Below are 19,428 nucleotides of genomic sequence, written 5' to 3' on the forward strand. Positions count from 1 at the left end.
AGGACATATTGTCTTACTGATTCTTTCTTGGAAAATGCTTTTAACTTTTTATTACTCTATACCTATGACTTTCATTCTGTGTGTGTGCGTGCGTGTGCTTGTGTTTGTGTGTGTGTAGCTCTGAGGAGGACATGAAGGTGCGTCTGGATTTTGATATACCTGCAGAGGAAAAGGTGTTTCTGGTGAAGAGGAAAGAGGTGGTCTCTCGTGCGCTGCAGAAAATTCTTAACCTTCAGGTTCCATTGGATCCCACTCAGGTACTGTCAGGATGAACTAACCTAGGCGACCAGATGACTTAGCTTTAGCGATTAGCCCAATGTAGCGTGGATGGTGAACCCAAACGCGAAAGAAAGCGAGTAGGTAGGATAACCACACTTTTTAGTCTAAGGACTCTCACAAAAGGGGAGCAAGGGAAAAACACAAATTTAACCCGCGTCCTATAAACACACACTCAAGATCAGAAAGCGAAACCCAAATAAAGTGAGTACTCACGAATCGATGATGGACAACCAGAACCGACATGGGCTGAACTCAATGACTGAGCGCTGAATCATGGTTTGTTTACTCCTCTTATATATCCTGATTCGCGACCGCTTTACCTCCGGGTCCTAGTGCCGGTCGCCGATTGAGTGTGCATGACAGTACCCCCCTGTCCAGGACCGGCTCCTGACGGTCCTGGGGTGGAGGATACCCGACGACGGTAGTCCCGGATTAATTCGGGGTCGAGAATGAACCGGGCCGGGACCCAAGACCGTTCCTCGGGGCCGTAGCCTTCCCAATCGACCAGGTACTGGGTGCCCCTGCCCCGAGGGCGTGAGTCGAGGATCCGGCGCACAGTGTAAGCGGGACCACCGTCGATGATCCGGGGAGGAGGAGCAGGGGGGGTGGGTGTATTCATTGGAGAGGTGGTGAAGTGTTTTAGTTGGGAGGTGTGAAAAACTGGGTGGATCCGGAGCGCCGCAGACAGCTGGAGCCAGTAGGTGACAGGGTTTATCCGGTGGGTGATGCGGTATGGGCCGATGAACCTGGGAGATAGTTTGCGGGATTCTGTATGCAGGTGCAGATTCCTTGTGGAGAGCCATACCTTGTCACCTACGTGGTACAATCGTCCCGGAGGGTGTCGGCGGCGATGCTGGGCGACGTAGGTGGTATTGGCACGTTGGATGGTGAGGTTGGCTTGGTTCCATAACCGCCGACACCTACGGACCAACTGTTGGGCCGATGGTACGTCAACCTCCGGTTCTTGATGGTCGAACATCGGAAACCATAACATACCTCAAATGGACTTAGGTTGGTGGCTGAAGAGACGTGGAGGTTGTGGGATAGCTCGGCCCATTTGAGGTAGCGGGCCCAGGAGCGCTGGTGATCCGAAACAAAACACCTCAGGTAGCGCTCCAGTTGTTGGTTGGCCCATTCCGTCTGACCATTAGTCTGGGGGTGATAACCGGAGGACAGACTGCAGGTGGAATTGATCAGACGGCAGAAGGCCTTCCAGAACCGGGCGGTGAACTGGGGCCCCCTGTCCGAGACGATGTCCTTGGGGAACCCATGCAGGCAGACTACGTGTTCCAAAATCAGCTCGGCGGTGTCTTTGGCTGATGGGAGTCCGGTGAGGGCCACCAGGTGTACGGCTTTGGGGAACCGGTCGATGATGGTTAGGATGGTGTTCTTTCCTTCGGAAACCGGCAGGCCCGTGATGAAATCTAAGGCGATGTGCGTCCAGGGCCGTCGCGGAACGGGCAGAGGCTGGACCTCCCTGGAGGTAGGCTGGTTGGAGTCCTTGGCCCTGGCGCACACCGGGCACACCTGAACGAACTCTTCAACGTCCCTCCTTATGGTGGGCCACCAGAACGCCCGTCTTACAAACTGTAGTGTGCGCCGAGTCCCTGGGTGTCCTGCGACGGGCGAGGAGTGGCCCCACTGGAGAACTTCGGGAACCAGACGCTGAGGAACAAAGAGTCGTCCAGGCGGCGCACCTGCCGGCCCAGTCTCCGCAGCCTGAGCCTGGCGAACCCTTGTCTCTATGTCCCAGTGGATGGGTGCGATGATCCGTGAGGTGGGGATGACAGGCACGGGGTCCGCCCGGGGCATCTCCTCTTCTTGTTGGCGGGAGAGGGCGTCGGCCTTGGTGTTCTTGGAGCCCGGGCGGTATGACAGATGGAAATTGAAGTGTTCAAAAAACAATGCCCACCGTGCCTGTCAGGGGTTAAGTAGTTTTAAATTCCGGATGTTGATGAGGTTCTGATGATCCGTCCAGACCATGAACGGCTCACTGGCGCCCTGGAGCCAGTGACGCCATTCCTCCAAGGCCCACTTTATGGCCAACAGCTCGCGGTCCCCTACCCCGTATCGCTGCTGAGTGGGGTCAAATTTCTTGGAGAAGAAGCCACAGGGGTGTAGCTTCTGGTCTGGACCTCGCTGAGAGAGAACAGCGCCAGCGCCCACATCTGACGCGTCCACCTCTACAACGAACGGTTGGTTGGCATCTGGGTGAAGAAGAATGGGTGCAGTGGTGAAGCGGTGACAGAGTTCTTGGAAGGCGGAGGTGGCTTCAGGAGTGAGATGGAAGGGACGAGAGGAGGGCCTGGTCAGACTGGTTAGTGGTGCTGCAACTGTACTGTAGCCCCGGATAAAGCGACGATAGAAGTTCGCAAACCCGAGAAACCGTTGAAGCTGTTTGAGCGTCCTGGGTAGGGGCCAATGACGGACAGCTTCCAGTTTCTGCGGATCCATGGCCACACCCTGGGACGAGATGACAAAACCCAGGAACGTGGTGGAGTGCTGGTGAAAAGCACACTTTTCCAACTTACAGTACAGTTGGTGAGCGAGCAATCTCTTAAGAACTGCCCGTACATGTTGGATATGTTCTTCGGTGGTGCGAGAGTAGATAAGGATGTCGTCTAAATATACAAACGCCCATCGGCCTAACATGTCTCTCAGGACATCGTTTATGAACTGTTGGAAGGCCGAGGGTGCATTGCATAGTCCAAAGGGGATGACCAGGCTCTCGTAATGTCCTGTGGGAGTGATGAAGGCCGTTTTCCACTCATCACCCTCTCTGATGCGCACCAAGTTGTAGGCGCTCCGGAGGTCCAACTTTGTGAACATGGTGGCACCAGAGAGGGCGTCCAGGGCTGAGTTGGTGAGCGGCAATGGATGTCGGTTTTTGATAGTGATTTTATTCAACCCCCGATAGTCGACACATGGACGAAGTTCTCCTCCTTTCTTCTTCACAAAGAAGAAGCCGGCGGCCGCTGGCGACGAGGAGGGCCGGATGGTTCCATGGCGAAGGCCACTGGCGACATATTCCTCCATCGCATGTGTCTCAGCCGCCGACAGTGAGTACAGATGGCCACGGGGGGGAACAGAACCTGGCTGCAGCTCTATCGCCAGGCGATGGGGTGGAAGGTGAGTAGCTCTCCGTTTACAAAAGACTGCAGCCAGGTCACGGTAGGCAGAAGGAATGGCGTTCGGGGGCACTCCGTGGAACACGTCCCAGCTGGGTCCCGTAGGCACAGCTCAGTGCAGGTCGGCCCCCACTGGAGGATTCTATTTTTAGTCCAGGAGAATAGAGGGTCGTGTTGTAGCAGCCAGGGGTATCCGAGAATGATGGGAGGTGAGGAAATGGAGGTGAGGTGGAATTGGATGGGTTTGTGGTGTTGATTGATAATGAGGGTGATGGTCTGAGTCGGGTGGGTGATGGGGGGCTGGATGACAGAGGCGGAGGTGATTTGCACTGGCTGGGATAACGCCTCAATCTTTACCCCCAGTTCTTTGGCATAAGTGGAGTCAATGAAGTTGCCGGCGGCACCGGAGTCGATGAACGCTGCACTTCTGACTCGTTTGTGGCCAAATTGGAGGATTACCTGAATAGTAAGACGAGAGGTGGTTGTGTTGGTTGTGCTGGAGATTTGGAGGGAGCCCGGTGAGTTTCTCCTCCGGCTCACCGGGGCTGCGCGTTTCCCGGACGAAGAGGGCAGATCGCCCGGTGGTGTGCCGCGGACCCACAGTAAGCACACAACCCCCTCTCGATACCGGCGTGCGCGTTCTGCTGTAGTCAGGGAGGCGCGTCCTAATTGCATGGGTTCCCCGGCTCCGGTGTCAACCACAGCAGGAGGTGGAGATCCGACAGGTCCAGTGGTGGCAGCGGTGAAAATGGTCGGTGGTGGAGGTGTAGGATGGTGAGGGGTAAAAGCAGGCGGCAGGGTCCTCGGGGCTGGCTTCGGACGAGAGAGAAGGCGCTGGTCGATGCGGAGGGCTAGCTGGATTAATCCCTCCAGCGTAGCTGGAAGCTCTCGTCCGGCAAGCTCATCCTTTATGCGTGACGCCAGCCCCTCGTAGTAGGATGTCCGGAGCGCCGCGTCTCCCCAAGATGTCTGCACGGCGAGGGTTCTGAATTCTGCGGTGTAGCGGCTCACGGACAATCCACCCTGCCGCAGGTGATAGAGCTTAGTGTCGGTCTCCACCTCGCCTGCAGGGTGTTTGAAAGTGAGTCGAAGCTGGCGTGTAAATTCATTGTATGAATGGGCGGTGTCCGAGTCTGATTTAATCACTGCCGTGGCCCACTCAGCTGCCTGCCCAGTTAGCAACGAAACGAGAAGAGCAATGCGTAGCCGATCGGTGGAGTATTTGGTGGAATTAAACTCAAACACCAGATCAAGCGCTGTTAAGAACACACTACACTTCCCGTCCGTGCCATTCCATTTCTCTGGTAATGCAAGAAAGACACCAGAAGAAGGGGGGGGGGCGGGGTGATGCGGAGTCGCGACCGCCGCGACGGGAGGCCGGCTCGCCACGCCATCAACAGCCACCCGAAGATCCGCATTCTCCCGCCTGAGCTCCGCGACCTCGCGGCGCAAGGCCGCGACGTCTTGGACGCCCTGGCGCAGAGTAGCGACCTCCCCGGTTAGCTTATTGATTAGCTCGGCATGCTGGTCAACCACGTCGCAGAGATGCGCGTAATCCGCTGGGTTCACCGCTTTTGGCTCAGTCATTCTGTCAGGATGAACTAACCTAGGCGACCAGATGACTTAGCTTTAGCGATTAGCCCAATGTAGCGTGGATGGTGAACCCAAACGCGGAAGAAAGCGAGTAGGTAGGATAACCACGCTTTTTAGTCTAAGGACTCTCACAAAAGGGGAGCAAGGGAAAAACACAAATTTAACATGCGTCCTATAAACACACACTCAAGATCAGAAAGCGAAACCCAAATAAAGTGAGTACTCACGAATCGATGATGGACAACCAGAACCGACATGGGCTGAACTCAATGACTGAGCGCTGAATCGTGGTTTGTTTACTCCTCTTATACTTCCTGATTCGCGACCGCTTTACTTCCGGGTCCTAGTGCCGGTCGCTGATTGAGTGTGCATGACAGGTACAAGTCAAATACCTACCATGCCTTGCAAATGTATTAACCCCTTTACCATGAAATCTATTTAACCTATGTTACAATCAATATCACCTAACAGGGGAACTTAATCTTACAACAGCTGCTTACTTAATTGGATTATATAAAACTAAATGTAATGTAATCACTAAAGTCTTACCTTGAGGCTATGTGTAGAGTTTGAGTCTAATTAACATCCCCAAATTGGCCATAGTGTGAGAGTGTGTTGTATACCCTGCAATGGATTAGCACTCCATCCATGCTGTACCCTGCCTTATGCCACAAACACCTTGGCTCCAGACCTCCCATGACCCTGTGTTGGATAAGCAGTATAAAGAATAAATGTGATGGAGATCTCTATTGTGCTGTTTTAAGAAATTATTTACTATATAAAGGTATATTGTTTGTGTGTGTGTGTGCTTGTATGGTTTACGTAGGTGCCAACGGTGGCTGTGGTGTGTTCAGGAGGCGGCTCGAGGGCCATGACAGGGACATACGGCTCTCTGAAAGGACTGCAGAGCCTCGGCCTGTTGGATGTCATCACTTACATGACCTCTGTGTCTGGCTCCACGTGGTTGGTGGCTCCACCTGTTGCTGGATCTTATGTTGTCTATTAAGTGCAATAAAAAAAATAACCTAATGCTTCCTTAAGTATTTCCCTTTCTCTGTTTTAGGACCACTGCCAATCTCTACACTAACCCATTTTGGTCAAAGGAAAATCTGGATGAAGCGATAGGATCTGTTCAGAGGGAGTTGTCTAAGAGCCCAGCCAGTCTCTTTTCTCGTATGCAACTACATTATTATCGCTCTGAGCTGCAGAACAGAGAGAAAGAGGGCTACTCAGTCTCATTCATCGATACCTGGGGTCTCATTATAGAACAGCTTGTCTTTGGAAAGGTCTGCTTCCCTATTTGCATAGAAATTACACTGTTAGAAAAAACATAATGAAATTAAGGAGTTAAAAAAAAATACTCCAGTGTTAAGATGTTAGAATGAGTGCATAAAAATAAGCCTGTGATTTATATTACAAAGCTTCACCTTTTATAACAGTCTAAATTGAAAAACAATAATACTGTTTCTTAAACAGTAATCTGTTTCTCAAACATCAGCTTACTGTTCAATGTTGCTTTCAAATTCCTTACAGATAGATTTAGGGATGAAGCTAAATGACCTAAATTAAAACACCAACTCAAACTTTAAAAAACACCATTGGCATACAGATACGATTGTAACTGAATATGTATGACATTTTCTAAGTAGTTGTCTAATCAAATTGTTCTTAAGACACCAACATAATATTTAAGTGCGTAAATGACACATTAAATCTGTCTTTCTGTACTAGGAGAAAGCTGTTACACATACATGGTATCATAACGTTCCCTGGAATGGAAGAAATTGAGATTTTCCTTATCATAACATGCGCTGTATTGTTCTTAATCACTTTATACACAACCCATAATCTTCATGCTATTTTACAAATGGAAAATACAAATGGAACAATTTTCTCTGGTTTATTTATTTACATTTTTTATAAAATATACATTTTTAATAATACCCAATAATATATGATATATAGATAAAACAATAAAAACATATAAAAAACAATAAAATTCCAATTTCTTCCATCCCAGGGATTAAAAACAGAAAACAATGTTAATTTTAGAATCTAGAATCCAATTTTTTTTTAATTTACACAAATTTAAGAAGAGGCCTGAAGCACTGCAGGTCTTCAGAAAGGCCACAGATTCATAAAGGTCTTAAAGTGGGAAGGGGTGCATTTTAGTTTCTCTGACAGTATAGGTGTAAACAGCTGAGACATGTTCACACCACACCTGGGGATTTGAATGGAGTCTGACTTTGTAAAGCACACACAGTATCACGAGGCCCTGATTATACAGCATAAATATTATTTAGTACAAAAACTCATATAAAACATTTATACAAATGTAAGACAATTTACACTCTAAAAAGTCTAGCTTGGTCACTAGTGGGCAGAAGATGTGCTAAGTTTTTTTGACCCAAGTGCTGGGCTTTACCATTTAACCCAGGATTCTGGGTAACTGTAAATGTTAATGCGCTGGGTTAATAATTTGACCCAAACAATGGGTAAAAATAACACTCTCCAATACATTCCATTTGATTTAGTAGACAGAATACATTTTGTTGTCAAAAAAATTCCCAAAATGTAAACAACTTCACATAATGTAAATAGGTTGTCACATAATAAGAATGCAAATTACTCAATTTTGACAGACAGAATAATCCATTATAATCCTATATAATCCCAAAATGGCAATTTGTAAATGTAACATAAACACTCGGTAATCAGTGAAACAATAAAAGCAAGAGGCTCTTGTAAATCTTATTTAAAAAGGGTTTTTTTGTGTTTAATACAATGTAATACAAATAAAAACATTCTATTTATTTAGAAGTTTTCAGAACAAATCTTATAATGCCAACATGACATCAAACAGTCCGCATCTTACTATATTACAATATAAAACTATTTATTTTACCAATTTAAACTATAACTACTTTATTTACTGTTTACTTTAAAATTAAATTAAGAACAAAAACAATAAATCTTTTAACAATATTATAGATTTAATGTGTGCCAAAAATTTTACAGATAAGGACTCATGTCCATCAATCTGATATACAGTGTGCTAGAGAAACTCCCAGGTATACTATAACTGTATTAGAAGTTCTTTCCGAGATGAGGCTGCTTTGGGCGGGTACATGAGCACAGAGCTCCCGGGGATTGCATAGAGCTCAAGTCTCCAAAAACATTGAGGCAATTTTTTTTAATAGACGTAATCTTTAATAACCGATGGAGGTTTTGAGCTGTACACACCTGCATTCTCGCCTAAACAACTCTAAACTAAAACAACACATTGTGACATAATAACAGTAATACTTCAAACATTTTGCAGGCTGCTGTTTGGAGAAACCAGAGAATAAAGGAGAAACCAGTTGTGAGGATTTTTGATCATGTCTTTTTTTTTATCCTGTGGTTTTAAAATTTGACCACTATTGTTTTTGGCATGGAGGCATGGTGGCTTAGTGGTTACCACGGTTGCTCTGCACCTTCAGGTTCTGGGTTTAATTCCCGCCTCAGGTCTGTGTCCATGGAGTTTTAATGTTTTCCGCACACTTGGTGGGTTTTTCCGGTTTCCTTCCACAGTCCAAAGACATGTAGATTAGGCGAACTGACCAAATTGCCTGTAGTGTGTAGCTTCTTTTATGTTGTTTTACTGATGTTAAAATTCGAAAATTATCTGTTTCTAAATTAAACTCAAGTTAGCTTCCTGGTCTGACTATTGTGTGTTGTTAGCAACATGGGGAATGATACATCAGATGAGGATGCTAACAACATTGTTGTGATCTCACTCATATATATATATATATATATATATATATATATATATATATATAGAAACAAACAGATATACTGTCTGACCAGAAGAAGGTGGTCTCTGAGGGCCAGAACCCACTCCCAATCTACACAGCAGTGAACATAAAGAAGGGAATAAATGGCTCAACAGTCCCCGGTAAAGACTGCACATTAACCTTTATATTTCGACCTGCTATAATCTGAATGCTGGTGTCATATATTACACTTGGTCAAATGCGTTCAAAAATCAATTGTAGTAATTATTTTGACTTTCCTTTAACAAAAATTTATTTTGTTAATTTCAGAGTGGTGTGAGTTTACCCCATTTGAGGTGGGATTCTGCAAGTATGGAGCCTTTGTCCCTGTGGAAAATTTTGGGAGTGAGTTCTACCTCGGTCATGTGGTTAAGAAGCTGCCAGAAACACGCATTTCCTTCCTCTTGGGTCAGTGCAATGTTTGTGAGAGAAAGTTGCTCGTTTACATTCTCCAAATAAATCAATCAATAAATAAATAAATATATATAATATATATGAAGGCATATGGAGCAGTGTTTTCTCTACTAATCTGATGCACTTGTGGAGGACTTTTACTGGCGTGACACCATCCCACACAGGAGAAAAGGTAGACAAGATTGGTAAGTACATTTTCATATCAGTTTTCAAAGTTTGTTTAGTGCTTTTAAGAATGGGAATTGTCACATAAAAGCAGATTTTAAAATATATGTATAGAAATTAGAAAAATGTAAGGAAAAAAATTTGCATGATCAGTTTTTCCTGATGAGCACCAAGGTGACCATGACAAGGAAAAACTCTGAGATGACAATAGGAATGAACCTTGAGAGAAACCAGACTGAAAAAAGGAACCCATCCTCATTTGGATAAAACCAGACATTGCAATCATAAATCACTCCCTGCTATATGTGTGTCGCAAGCACGTCTTCAATCACCACAATCATTCCCAAGTAGACCACACAGGTCTATCAGCAGCAACAGCCAGAGGCCACCATGTGATGAGAACCAGCAGTGTTCACCATGTGAACCCTGACACATCTAACCTCTCAGATCAGTAAGAGTGGGAAAAGACAGCATCCAAACATACCAGCCTACAAAAAGACTGTATGTCCACGAGTCCTCTGGATCTTATACTTTACCTAACAGCAAACCTATTAACAAACAAAGTTTGGCTAAATACATGAATATGTTTTCAGCTTAGACTAAAACACTGAGGCTGTGGCTGAGTCTTGAACATTATTCCATAACTTTGTAGTTTTTTTTTTTTACAAAGAAAAAAAAAAACCCTGCTTTGCCCATGCTCTAGTTTTCATTACAAGGCTCCAAAAAACAGCCTGTACCTTTTGATAAACAAGAGATGTGAGCAAAACATAAAATACTATGATTCATGCTTAAATCATGCTTTAAAAGAAAGGAAGGAATCATGTAAAGAATTTTAGCAATTAAGACCTTAAAAGGATCCAAGAGGCATCTCAGTACTGTACTTATATCTATGAACATGATATTTTGAAAGTTCTTGTCTACTGTATGTGATATTTTGCTGCTTCACATTGGTTGAAGAGTTTTCCTTGTCTAAATTAATTTGCTTATTATCATTAATTCCAACTAAATGTCTACAAACTTTTGGGCAATATTAAGAATAATATCTAATTCTCCTTCTCTCCACAGGCATATATTATTCATGCAACTAGTTATATTTATGTTTTTAAAAGTTTTTTTCTATTTTGTTGCTGGCCAAACCTTTTATACGAACAAACATTTTTTTTACTACCTTTTTGTATAGTTGCACTTTTGAGTAACATGCAGTTTTCTTTGGCTGTTAGAGAAAGATGAAGGGTGTCCAGCACTAGATACATTACGGGTCGATTCAGTGGATTCAGCATTGAGCAACTTCCTAAATGGCCGCCCCCTTATCAGTAGTGTGTTCAACTTCCTTAGAGGATTTTTCCTACACAACTTGTACACCAAAAGCCCAAATTTCAACATCTCAAACGGTCAGACATTTTATTTGACTTTATTTTTATGTTCACTAATTTTAATATTTGTGCTAACAATATTTTTACAATATTCCACCAATATTTTTGTCATAATTTAAAGTCACTGAACATGCGTTTATAACCTTTTATAAATGTACAATCACTGACTACACTAATAGGATCATACACTCAACAAAAATATAAATGCAACACCTTTGTTTCTGCTCCGATTTTTCATGAGATGGACTTAAAGATCTAAAATTCATTCCAGATACACAATATTACCATTTCTCTCAAACATTGTTCACAAATCAGTCTAAATGTGTGATAGTGAGCACTTCTGCTTTGCTGAGATAATCCATCCCACCTCACAGGTGTGCCACATCAAGATGCTAATCTGACATCATGAGTAGTGCACAGGTGTACCTTATACTGCCCATAATAAAAGGCCACCCTGGAATGTGCAGTTTTTTGCTTTATTGGGGGTCTGGGGACTCAGAACCGGTCAGTATCTGGTGTGACCACCATTTGCCTCATGCAGTGCAACACATCTTTTTCGCATAGAGTTTATCAGATTGTCGATTGTGGCCTGTGGAATGTTGGTCCACTCCTCTTCAATGGCTGTGCAAAGTTGTTGGATATTAGTGGGAACTGGTACATGCTTTTGTATACGCCGGTCAAGCACATCCCAACAAGCTCAACGGGTGACATGTCCGGTGAGTATGCTGGCCATGCAAGAACTGGGACATTTTCAGCTTCCAAGAACTGTGTACAGATCCTTGCAACATGGGGCCGTGCAATATCTTGCTGAAACATGAGGTGATGTTTATGGATGTATGGCACAACAATGGGCCTCAGGATCTCATCACGGTATCTCTGTGCATTCAATCTGCCATCAATAAAATGTACCTGTGTTCTTCATCCATAACAGATGCCTGCCCATACCATAACCCCACCACCACCATGGGCCACTCGATCCACAACATTGACATCAGCAAAGCGCTCACCCACACGCTGTCTGCCATCTGCCCTGAACAATGTAAACCGAGATTCATCCTTGAAGAGAACACCTCTCCAACGTGCCAGATGCCATCGAATGTGAGCATTTGCCCACTCAAGTCTGTTACGGCGACGAGCTGGAGTCAGGTCGAGACCCCTTGCTCAAGGGCCCAACAGTGGCAACTTGGTGATTGTGGGGTTTGAACCTGGGATCTTCCGAACCGTAGTCCAATGCCTTAACCACTGAGCTACCCCTGGATGGCATCTTGATGTGGCACACCTGTGAGGTGGGATGGATTATCTCAGCAAAGCAGAAGTGCTCACTATCACACATTTAGACTGATTTGTGAACAATGTTTGAGAGAAATGGTAATATTGTGTATCTGGAATGAATTTTAGATCTTTAAGTCCATCTCATGAAAAATCGGAGCAGAAACAAAGGTGTTGCGTTTATATTTTTGTTGAGTGTAAATAAACCTGTTACCTCTTTAACAATTATTATGTGTCAGCAGGACCACATTTTAAGTGTAAGAGCTTTTGTTACTATTTGTGTCAGTTCTCAGAATAAAAAAAAAAATGCGATTTCACAAAGTTTGGCTGTTGAAACAGTGGTGTATTCTTAGCTCTACAGATCAGAGCAGAATGGCCAGAATGGTTTAAGCTGACAATAAAGCGGGTGTAACTCAAATAACCACTGCTTAGCAGTAAAGCATCTTAGAATGCAAAACACATCACTGTCTTGAGCAAGCTGGGTAATAACAGCTGAAGAAAAGATATCTGATACTACAATACCTCCCTGACCAATCACCTCTGACCTTGCTCATGACCAAAATGTCTGTCAAATGCCTAAATGTAAATGTAACAAAAGTATGTTTTGCTTTTTATTGCCATTTTCATTTTCATTGAATATTATATACAGACTCAAACCCTGATGCCTTTCCAAACAAACTGACTCCAATGGACTCAACTCTTAGCTTGGTGGATTCTGCATTTGCCATTAACATAGCTTTCCCTCCTGTGCTGCGACCCCAGAGATGTGCCGATATCATTCTGTCTTTCAGCTACTCCTGGGATGAGGACCCTTTACAGGTAACATAAAGAGCGGAGAAAATTTAAGGGTGGTATTTTATTATATTCTCTGTTTATTTATCATTATACAGTCATTCTAAAGTCATACTAGAATGCTTTTCTCATCTTCAACATTCGTTTTATATATATTTAATATATATATATATATATATATATACACACACTCAGGTTTCATGAAAATATTCTGGTCTCACTCACCATTTTCAAGGAATGTTTAACGGTTAATGTTCTTGATATGTTTCTATTGTGTAAGGTCGTGAAGAAAACTCAGCAATACTGCATTGATCATCAGGTACCATTCCCAAAGATAGATTTCAGCAAGTATACATCTCAGCACAAAGAGGAAGTGTATGTGTTTATGGATGAGAAAAATCCTGATGCTCCCATAGTGCTCCACTTTCCGCTGGTCAATGTCTCATTTAAGGACTACAAAGCACCAGGTAACTGTACTTTATTTACTTGCATTTTGGATTTAGATCATTAAAGTTTTTTTGCGAATTTGCTTGTAAATTTACATCAAGTTAAGTAAAAATAGTGCACAAGAACTTTTTCAAATAATAAAAAAAAATGCCAGGTGTGGAATGCTACACAGCAAAATTTCCACTGTTGAATCAATACCACGAATGTAAGATTATCACTGTACAGTGTTTATGTAGGACCCAAATGAACTTTTAAGTCAGCACTGAGGATTTTATGATTCATGCATCTAGTAAGAATTCACTGCAGTTAACTTCTAAAATGAGCATTATCAATAACTAGAGTGTAGTTCCACTGCACTGAAAAAACAGCTTGAATGAATAAAAGAAGACTGACAACATTGAACGTGTGTGTGTGTGTGTGTGTGTGTATGCTTTTTCACACTGCAGGAGTAAAGAGAATAGGAAAGCAAGAGTTAAAAGAGGGAAATATTGATGTGAACACTAAGTACTCTCCATATGTAACCTCAAACCTCACCTATTCTTCAGAAGACTTCCAAAGACTGGTGGACCTCTCTCACTACAACATTGTCAACAACAAAAAAACCATTATAAATGCACTAAAGAAAGCTTTAAACAAAAAGGGGGCTTGTTAGCATGGTACAAATAACTGCAAAGTAAATGTGAATAAGTGGTGTATGAAACAAAGTTAAATTCAGCTACACCACAACACGGTTAAATTCTTTAATCTGATTTATATGTGTTAACTATAAACCAATTTATAATAATAAACTAGTTCTAATATGTTAGTTTATCTAGCTACAGCTTATTTACAGAGATATTCAGTGTCATGCAGCAACACCTCCGTATGTAATAAGTTATTCTATTATCTTCTTTGGGGAATTACATGTTCTTGTTCATATTTTGACGTATGTAGAGATGCGTACAACTTCTCTGCAATGCCTTTCTGGAATAAATTGGATCTGATTCGGCCATGTCTTGATTTGATATTGTTCGGTCAGTCAAATAGGTCAATGGATATCAGTTACATTGCACAGAGCTTTATTAGACGTGTTATTTGTGTGTTGCCTGTCTGCAAAGCATACTGTAAGTGACACATAAGGATTACATAGAGATGTCTTGAGTTGGTGATGGTGGTGGCATCCATTGTCTTTTGTCATCACGCTTTTCTTCTATCCACATCTCCTCTGAAATTGTTCAAAGAAATTAAATCAAATCTTTATAGAACTTTTACAAGGAGTCACAGATGTGCACTAGTTAATTGTCCAATAACATTAACTATAGATATATTTTTTTATATGTAGTATATTTAGCAAAGTAGCACAGTGGCTTTGATTCCCAACTATGTGTGCATTTAGTTTGCATGTTCTTCCTGTGCTTGGCGGGTTTCCTCCCACAGTCCATAGACATGCAGAATAAAAGAAGAAAGAAGCACCCAATAGTACAGTACAAACTGTTTATGTAACAAATAAATACAATACAATAAGATTTAACAGAACAACTGTTTTAATTGCTTAGTTAAAATTGCCTTCAGCAGAACTGAGCAGCACTGTTCCTGTACGATTTATTATTATTATTTTTTTTTGCATTTGGGAACAGAGAATTTCTGACCAGAGGGAAAAAGCTAAAAAAGATTTTTTTTTAATTCACATTGAATACAGACAGTGACAGTAACACAATTACAGTTGATTTAAAGTTTAGACCAGAGTCCATGATTGTTCCCAGGTATTTGTGCTCCATAGTTTGACCTTTAATCGAGATGGCTTTTAGAAACATTAAGCTAAAGACAAGACTCATCACACCATTTGACAAAATAATTCACAATTGGCCTTTGGCATCCTAAAGCAGACTTACAATAACTGCAATTGTCTGCATATTTTAGAGTGAGTCTATTTTCATATTGGCTCTGACAGATGTTTGTAAACAATATAAGAAGGAGGGATAAAAGTACACAGCCTTGTGGTGAGCCAGTAGAAGTGCAGACATGTGATATAGGATCTGTGTCTATCCAGGTAATTAAAAACTAAATTCAATAAAATGATGGCAAATTGTAGATGGTTAAGTACCTTTAAGATTAAGTTTCTTAAGTTTAAGGGTTAAGTTTCTTTAAGGCTTTACTTAAGGCTTAATTTAAGGTATTAAAAATACACCAGTGTTAAGATGTCAGAATGAGCACATAAATACCGTATAAACCTATGATTTCTGTTACTGAGCTACTATTAAAAATTAAATCAACCACTACTGACCAATCACAACGAGGAGTCAAGAGCACTGTACATAAGAGAGAGTGCTGTTGCACTCAATATCAGCATAGCTTTTATACAACAGTTTCACAAATGCCATTTATTTTCACCAAATTATTATTTGTTTATTTACACTTTTCCTTCCAAGACTAGTGGAATAAATTAACTGTGACTGGAGAAGCTGTCAAATGACAGTAAGCTACTGATATTAGTGTAATTGACAGTGGAAAAGGTAGTTTTTCAATTCTTTTATTTCATAATGTAAAAAACAAGAACAGGATCAAAATCCATGACAAAAGGACATAAGGCTTTTTAAAGAAATATATGTGACATTAAGTGTATATTTAAGAATTAGAGTGTGACTTATGTACTACATGTATGTGTGAATGAAAGTAATTTTAATTCTATATGCAAGATCTGTAATGGAGGTTTTCATAGGCCTTGGAGGCCAATGTACACATTAAGTTTTGGTGACTGATGTTTGAAATCCTTACCCTCTGTAAAAGTGGGTATACCCTGTTGTGAGGTGACATGCCTTTTGCTAGTAGTTCAATTGTACACTGTAAAAAAGTCCTAATTTTACAGAAAATAACTTAAAAATTTTATAGTAATTTTCCTTTAAAAAAAAAAAAACTACATACAAATCTCTGTAGAATTACAGACATTATCTGTAAATTATTAGGTTGACTGTTATTTTAAGTATTATTTCAACACTGAAAATATAATTTTTTTCACATTTTTAACAGTAAAAATACCATACTATTTTTGCTGTTTTGTTCTGTTTTTTTTTATTATAAATTATGTACAACTTCATGTAAAATTACAATAATCAATTTAAATTAAATATGAAACTCATTAGATAAAGGTTAATGTCCATACCTAAGATTATTTTTTTTCTTTGTAATTTTGAGGTCAATCCTATTAGTTTTATAATACTTTGACATTCAAGTTCTTGATGCAAGTTTAGCATTTTTTCATAACTTTTAAAAAGATTATCCAAAGGAAGTGGCACAGATTTTCCCTGTTGAGTCTGGTTCCTCTCAAGGTTTCTTCCTATTGCCATCTCAGGGAGTTTTTCCTTGCCACTGTCGCCGTCACCCTGGGCTTGCTCATCAGAGACATTTCATTCATCATTCATTCATTTCATTATTATCTAGACACATTTTTCTCACACATACACACTTCCAAATATTTTCTTTAAAAAAAAAAAAAAAAAAATTCTTTAATTTTTATTTTTATTTTTTTTGTGAAGCTGCTTTGAGACAATGATCATTGTTAAAAGCGCTATATAAATAAAATTGAATTGAATTGAACAGATAAGACAGCAGAAGTCCCACACTTACATGTAGGCTATAGTATCTGCTTCATGCCTTTAATGAATGTAAAGATAATGTAGAAGACTGATATACTCAGTGCTGCACAAAAAAAGATTTGTTTATTTTGATAAACGAGATTCAAAGAAAATAATTCATCAACTTCCCACACAACTGTGTAGCTGTTTAACGCAGTGCAGATTGTGGGATTTTTCTGCTGATTGATTTCCAGTCCTTAATTTGGGTGATTGCAATTAAACTTTTTTAGCATTTAACAATAATTGAGTGAAGTGGGGGCGTGAGACGTCGGAGGAAGTTACATTTTGATATTTGGCTTGTATGAGGGGAACTATGGTGTTATTTTTGTACCAAAAACTTTAGCAGAAACTCTACGCGCTCGCCACGCTTTTTGTCACAGCCAATCAAAACGCAAAACACGCCTGAGTTTATTGCTCAGGTATCAGACACAGATGTAACATGATATGAACCAGCCAATGGGAAACAGGCGTCCTTCAATTGTTTAGCCTGTGCAGAGGTGGTCTGCAGCCGGTTTATGAGTACCGATACATGATACTCGGTATTCATAAACCAAGACTTTCTCATTTTTCAAGTTAAAATTTATTAAAAAATCTTTGCTCGCTTGTGGAACTCGCAATCCAAGGTTTCACTGTATACTAGTATGTTTGTTAAAAATGTCCATGCATATGTAGCTGCCTACTTCTGTGTGATATTTACATTAACTTTTTCCAACTGTGTTTATTGCCAGTGTGTATACTGCAATAATGAAACTTGCTTACATTTTTAAATCAAACATTGGAACATGGGAGAAGAGGCATCCAGTAGAGAGACAAGTCTATCACTATTAAGTATGGAGTGCGATATAAGACTAGTTTGAATCTTTTTATGATGATTTAAAAGGGAACTTCAACCTTGGATCATTTTGGGGGTAAATTCTTTACTGTGTAGAGATCCTTTCTGTATTGTCTTACTTATAATGTTTATGAGTCTGTTAGTGATAAAAAATAAGTTGTTTATATAAGTTGCAAATTGTTTCTTGTTAACTGAAACATGTTTTAGATGAAAATGGCATATTTAAAGTTTTTCAGTCAGGTTTTAAAACACTTCATAGTACTGAATCTGCTCTATTAAGAGTCATTAATGACATCCTGCTGGCATGCACTTCCGGTAACCACGTTGTTCTTGTCTTGCTTGACTTAACAGCTGCTTTTGACACAGTGGATCACAATATTTTAATATCCCGCTTAAGTGATCTAGCGGGTATTGGTGGCACAGCACTACGTTGGTTTAAATCTTATTTGACAGATAGATCTTTTTCTGTTAGTTTTTCTGTCTTCGAATCACCTTCTGCTTCTTTGCCATGTGGCGTACCACAGGGCTCTATTTTAGGGCCACTGTTATTTTTATTGTATTTAATTCCTTTGGGCTCCATCCTTAGAAAGCATTGGATCCACTTCAATTGTTATGCTGATGATTAAAATCTATTTCCCACTGAAGCAGAAGGATGGGATCTCCATAAAACATCTCCTGACATGCTTAGATGATATAAAAGCTTGGTTGGCTCTAAACTTTTTAAAGTTTAATGAACAGAAAACAGAGGTTTTGTTGTTTGGACCCAGCGGTCCCTGTGAACCAACCTCTGTTCAATTGGGACCCTTGGAAGTATATTTCAAACCTGTTGTAAATGACCTTGGTTTTAAGTTGGACAGTGATTTTAAATTGGACAGCCAGGTTAGTGCGGTGGTCCAGTTTTTATCAGTTAAGGCGACTGGCAAGAGTGAAATCTTTTCTTTCTAGGCAGCATTTTGAATCAGTGCTCCATGCTTTTATTATTTCCCGTTTGGACTATTGTAACTCACTTTATGTGGGGGTTAGTCAATCGTTACTCTTACGTCTGCAGATGGTTCAAAATGCCGCTGCGAAAATGTTAACAGGAACCCACAAAAGAGAGCATATAACCTCTGTGCTGGCTTTACTGCACTGGCTGCCTATGTCTTATAGAGTGGATTTTAAAATTCTTATGTTTGTTTTTAAATGCCTTCAAAATCTGGCCCCGCCTTACTTATCTGAGCTTCTTCACCCTACACACCCTGTCGGTCTCTTAGGTCAGCTGATCAGCTTTTCCTGGAAGTACCGAGATCCACGAGGAAGCTCAGAGGGGATAGAGCTTTCACCATCGTGGCGCCCAAACTGTGGAACAACCTGCCTCTGCATGATAGAACGGCATCTTCACTGTCAATTTTTAAAATACGTCTTAAAACCCTTTTTTTTTTCTTTTCTTTTGGCCTCAGTGAGACTTAGTTTCTTTTATTTATAAATGTAGATTGTTTTAGTTTTTAATGTACAGCACTTTGTGTCAGCTGTGGCTGTTTTAAAGTGCTTTATAAATAAAGTTGATGATGATGATGATACACAGGTCATTTTTCAGTCTCTGAACCTTGGCTGAAAGTTTTCCAGGATTCAGCTCCAGCAGTATTTTTTGGAATACCTCAAAAGTATATTTTAGATTTTTGGGGTATCTCAGATCCAAGGCATAGGTTAGTCCCAAAAGATAGCAGC

The 19,428-nt window shown here is 41.3% G+C and overlaps 1 protein-coding gene across 1 annotated transcript in view; it reads left to right on the forward strand.

The window, feature by feature from the left end:
- Positions 1 to 13,930, forward strand: part of LOC128535723 (cytosolic phospholipase A2 zeta-like) — a 29,428-nt gene extending 15,498 nt beyond the window's left edge. The window contains exons 11-20 of the mRNA XM_053509768.1: positions 119 to 257; positions 5,827 to 5,963; positions 6,064 to 6,286; positions 8,826 to 8,940; positions 9,089 to 9,226; positions 9,319 to 9,417; positions 10,618 to 10,788; positions 12,689 to 12,858; positions 13,112 to 13,298; positions 13,725 to 13,930. Of these exons, the coding sequence (XP_053365743.1) occupies positions 119 to 257; positions 5,827 to 5,963; positions 6,064 to 6,286; positions 8,826 to 8,940; positions 9,089 to 9,226; positions 9,319 to 9,417; positions 10,618 to 10,788; positions 12,689 to 12,858; positions 13,112 to 13,298; positions 13,725 to 13,930 (1,585 nt within the window). The remainder of the gene's footprint in view (positions 1 to 118; positions 258 to 5,826; positions 5,964 to 6,063; positions 6,287 to 8,825; positions 8,941 to 9,088; positions 9,227 to 9,318; positions 9,418 to 10,617; positions 10,789 to 12,688; positions 12,859 to 13,111; positions 13,299 to 13,724) is intronic.
- Positions 13,931 to 19,428: the final 5,498 nt, after the last annotated feature.

The sequence above is a fragment of the Clarias gariepinus genome, chromosome 13 (genome assembly GCF_024256425.1).
Source record: "Clarias gariepinus isolate MV-2021 ecotype Netherlands chromosome 13, CGAR_prim_01v2, whole genome shotgun sequence".
Taxonomy (NCBI): domain Eukaryota; kingdom Metazoa; phylum Chordata; class Actinopteri; order Siluriformes; family Clariidae; genus Clarias; species Clarias gariepinus.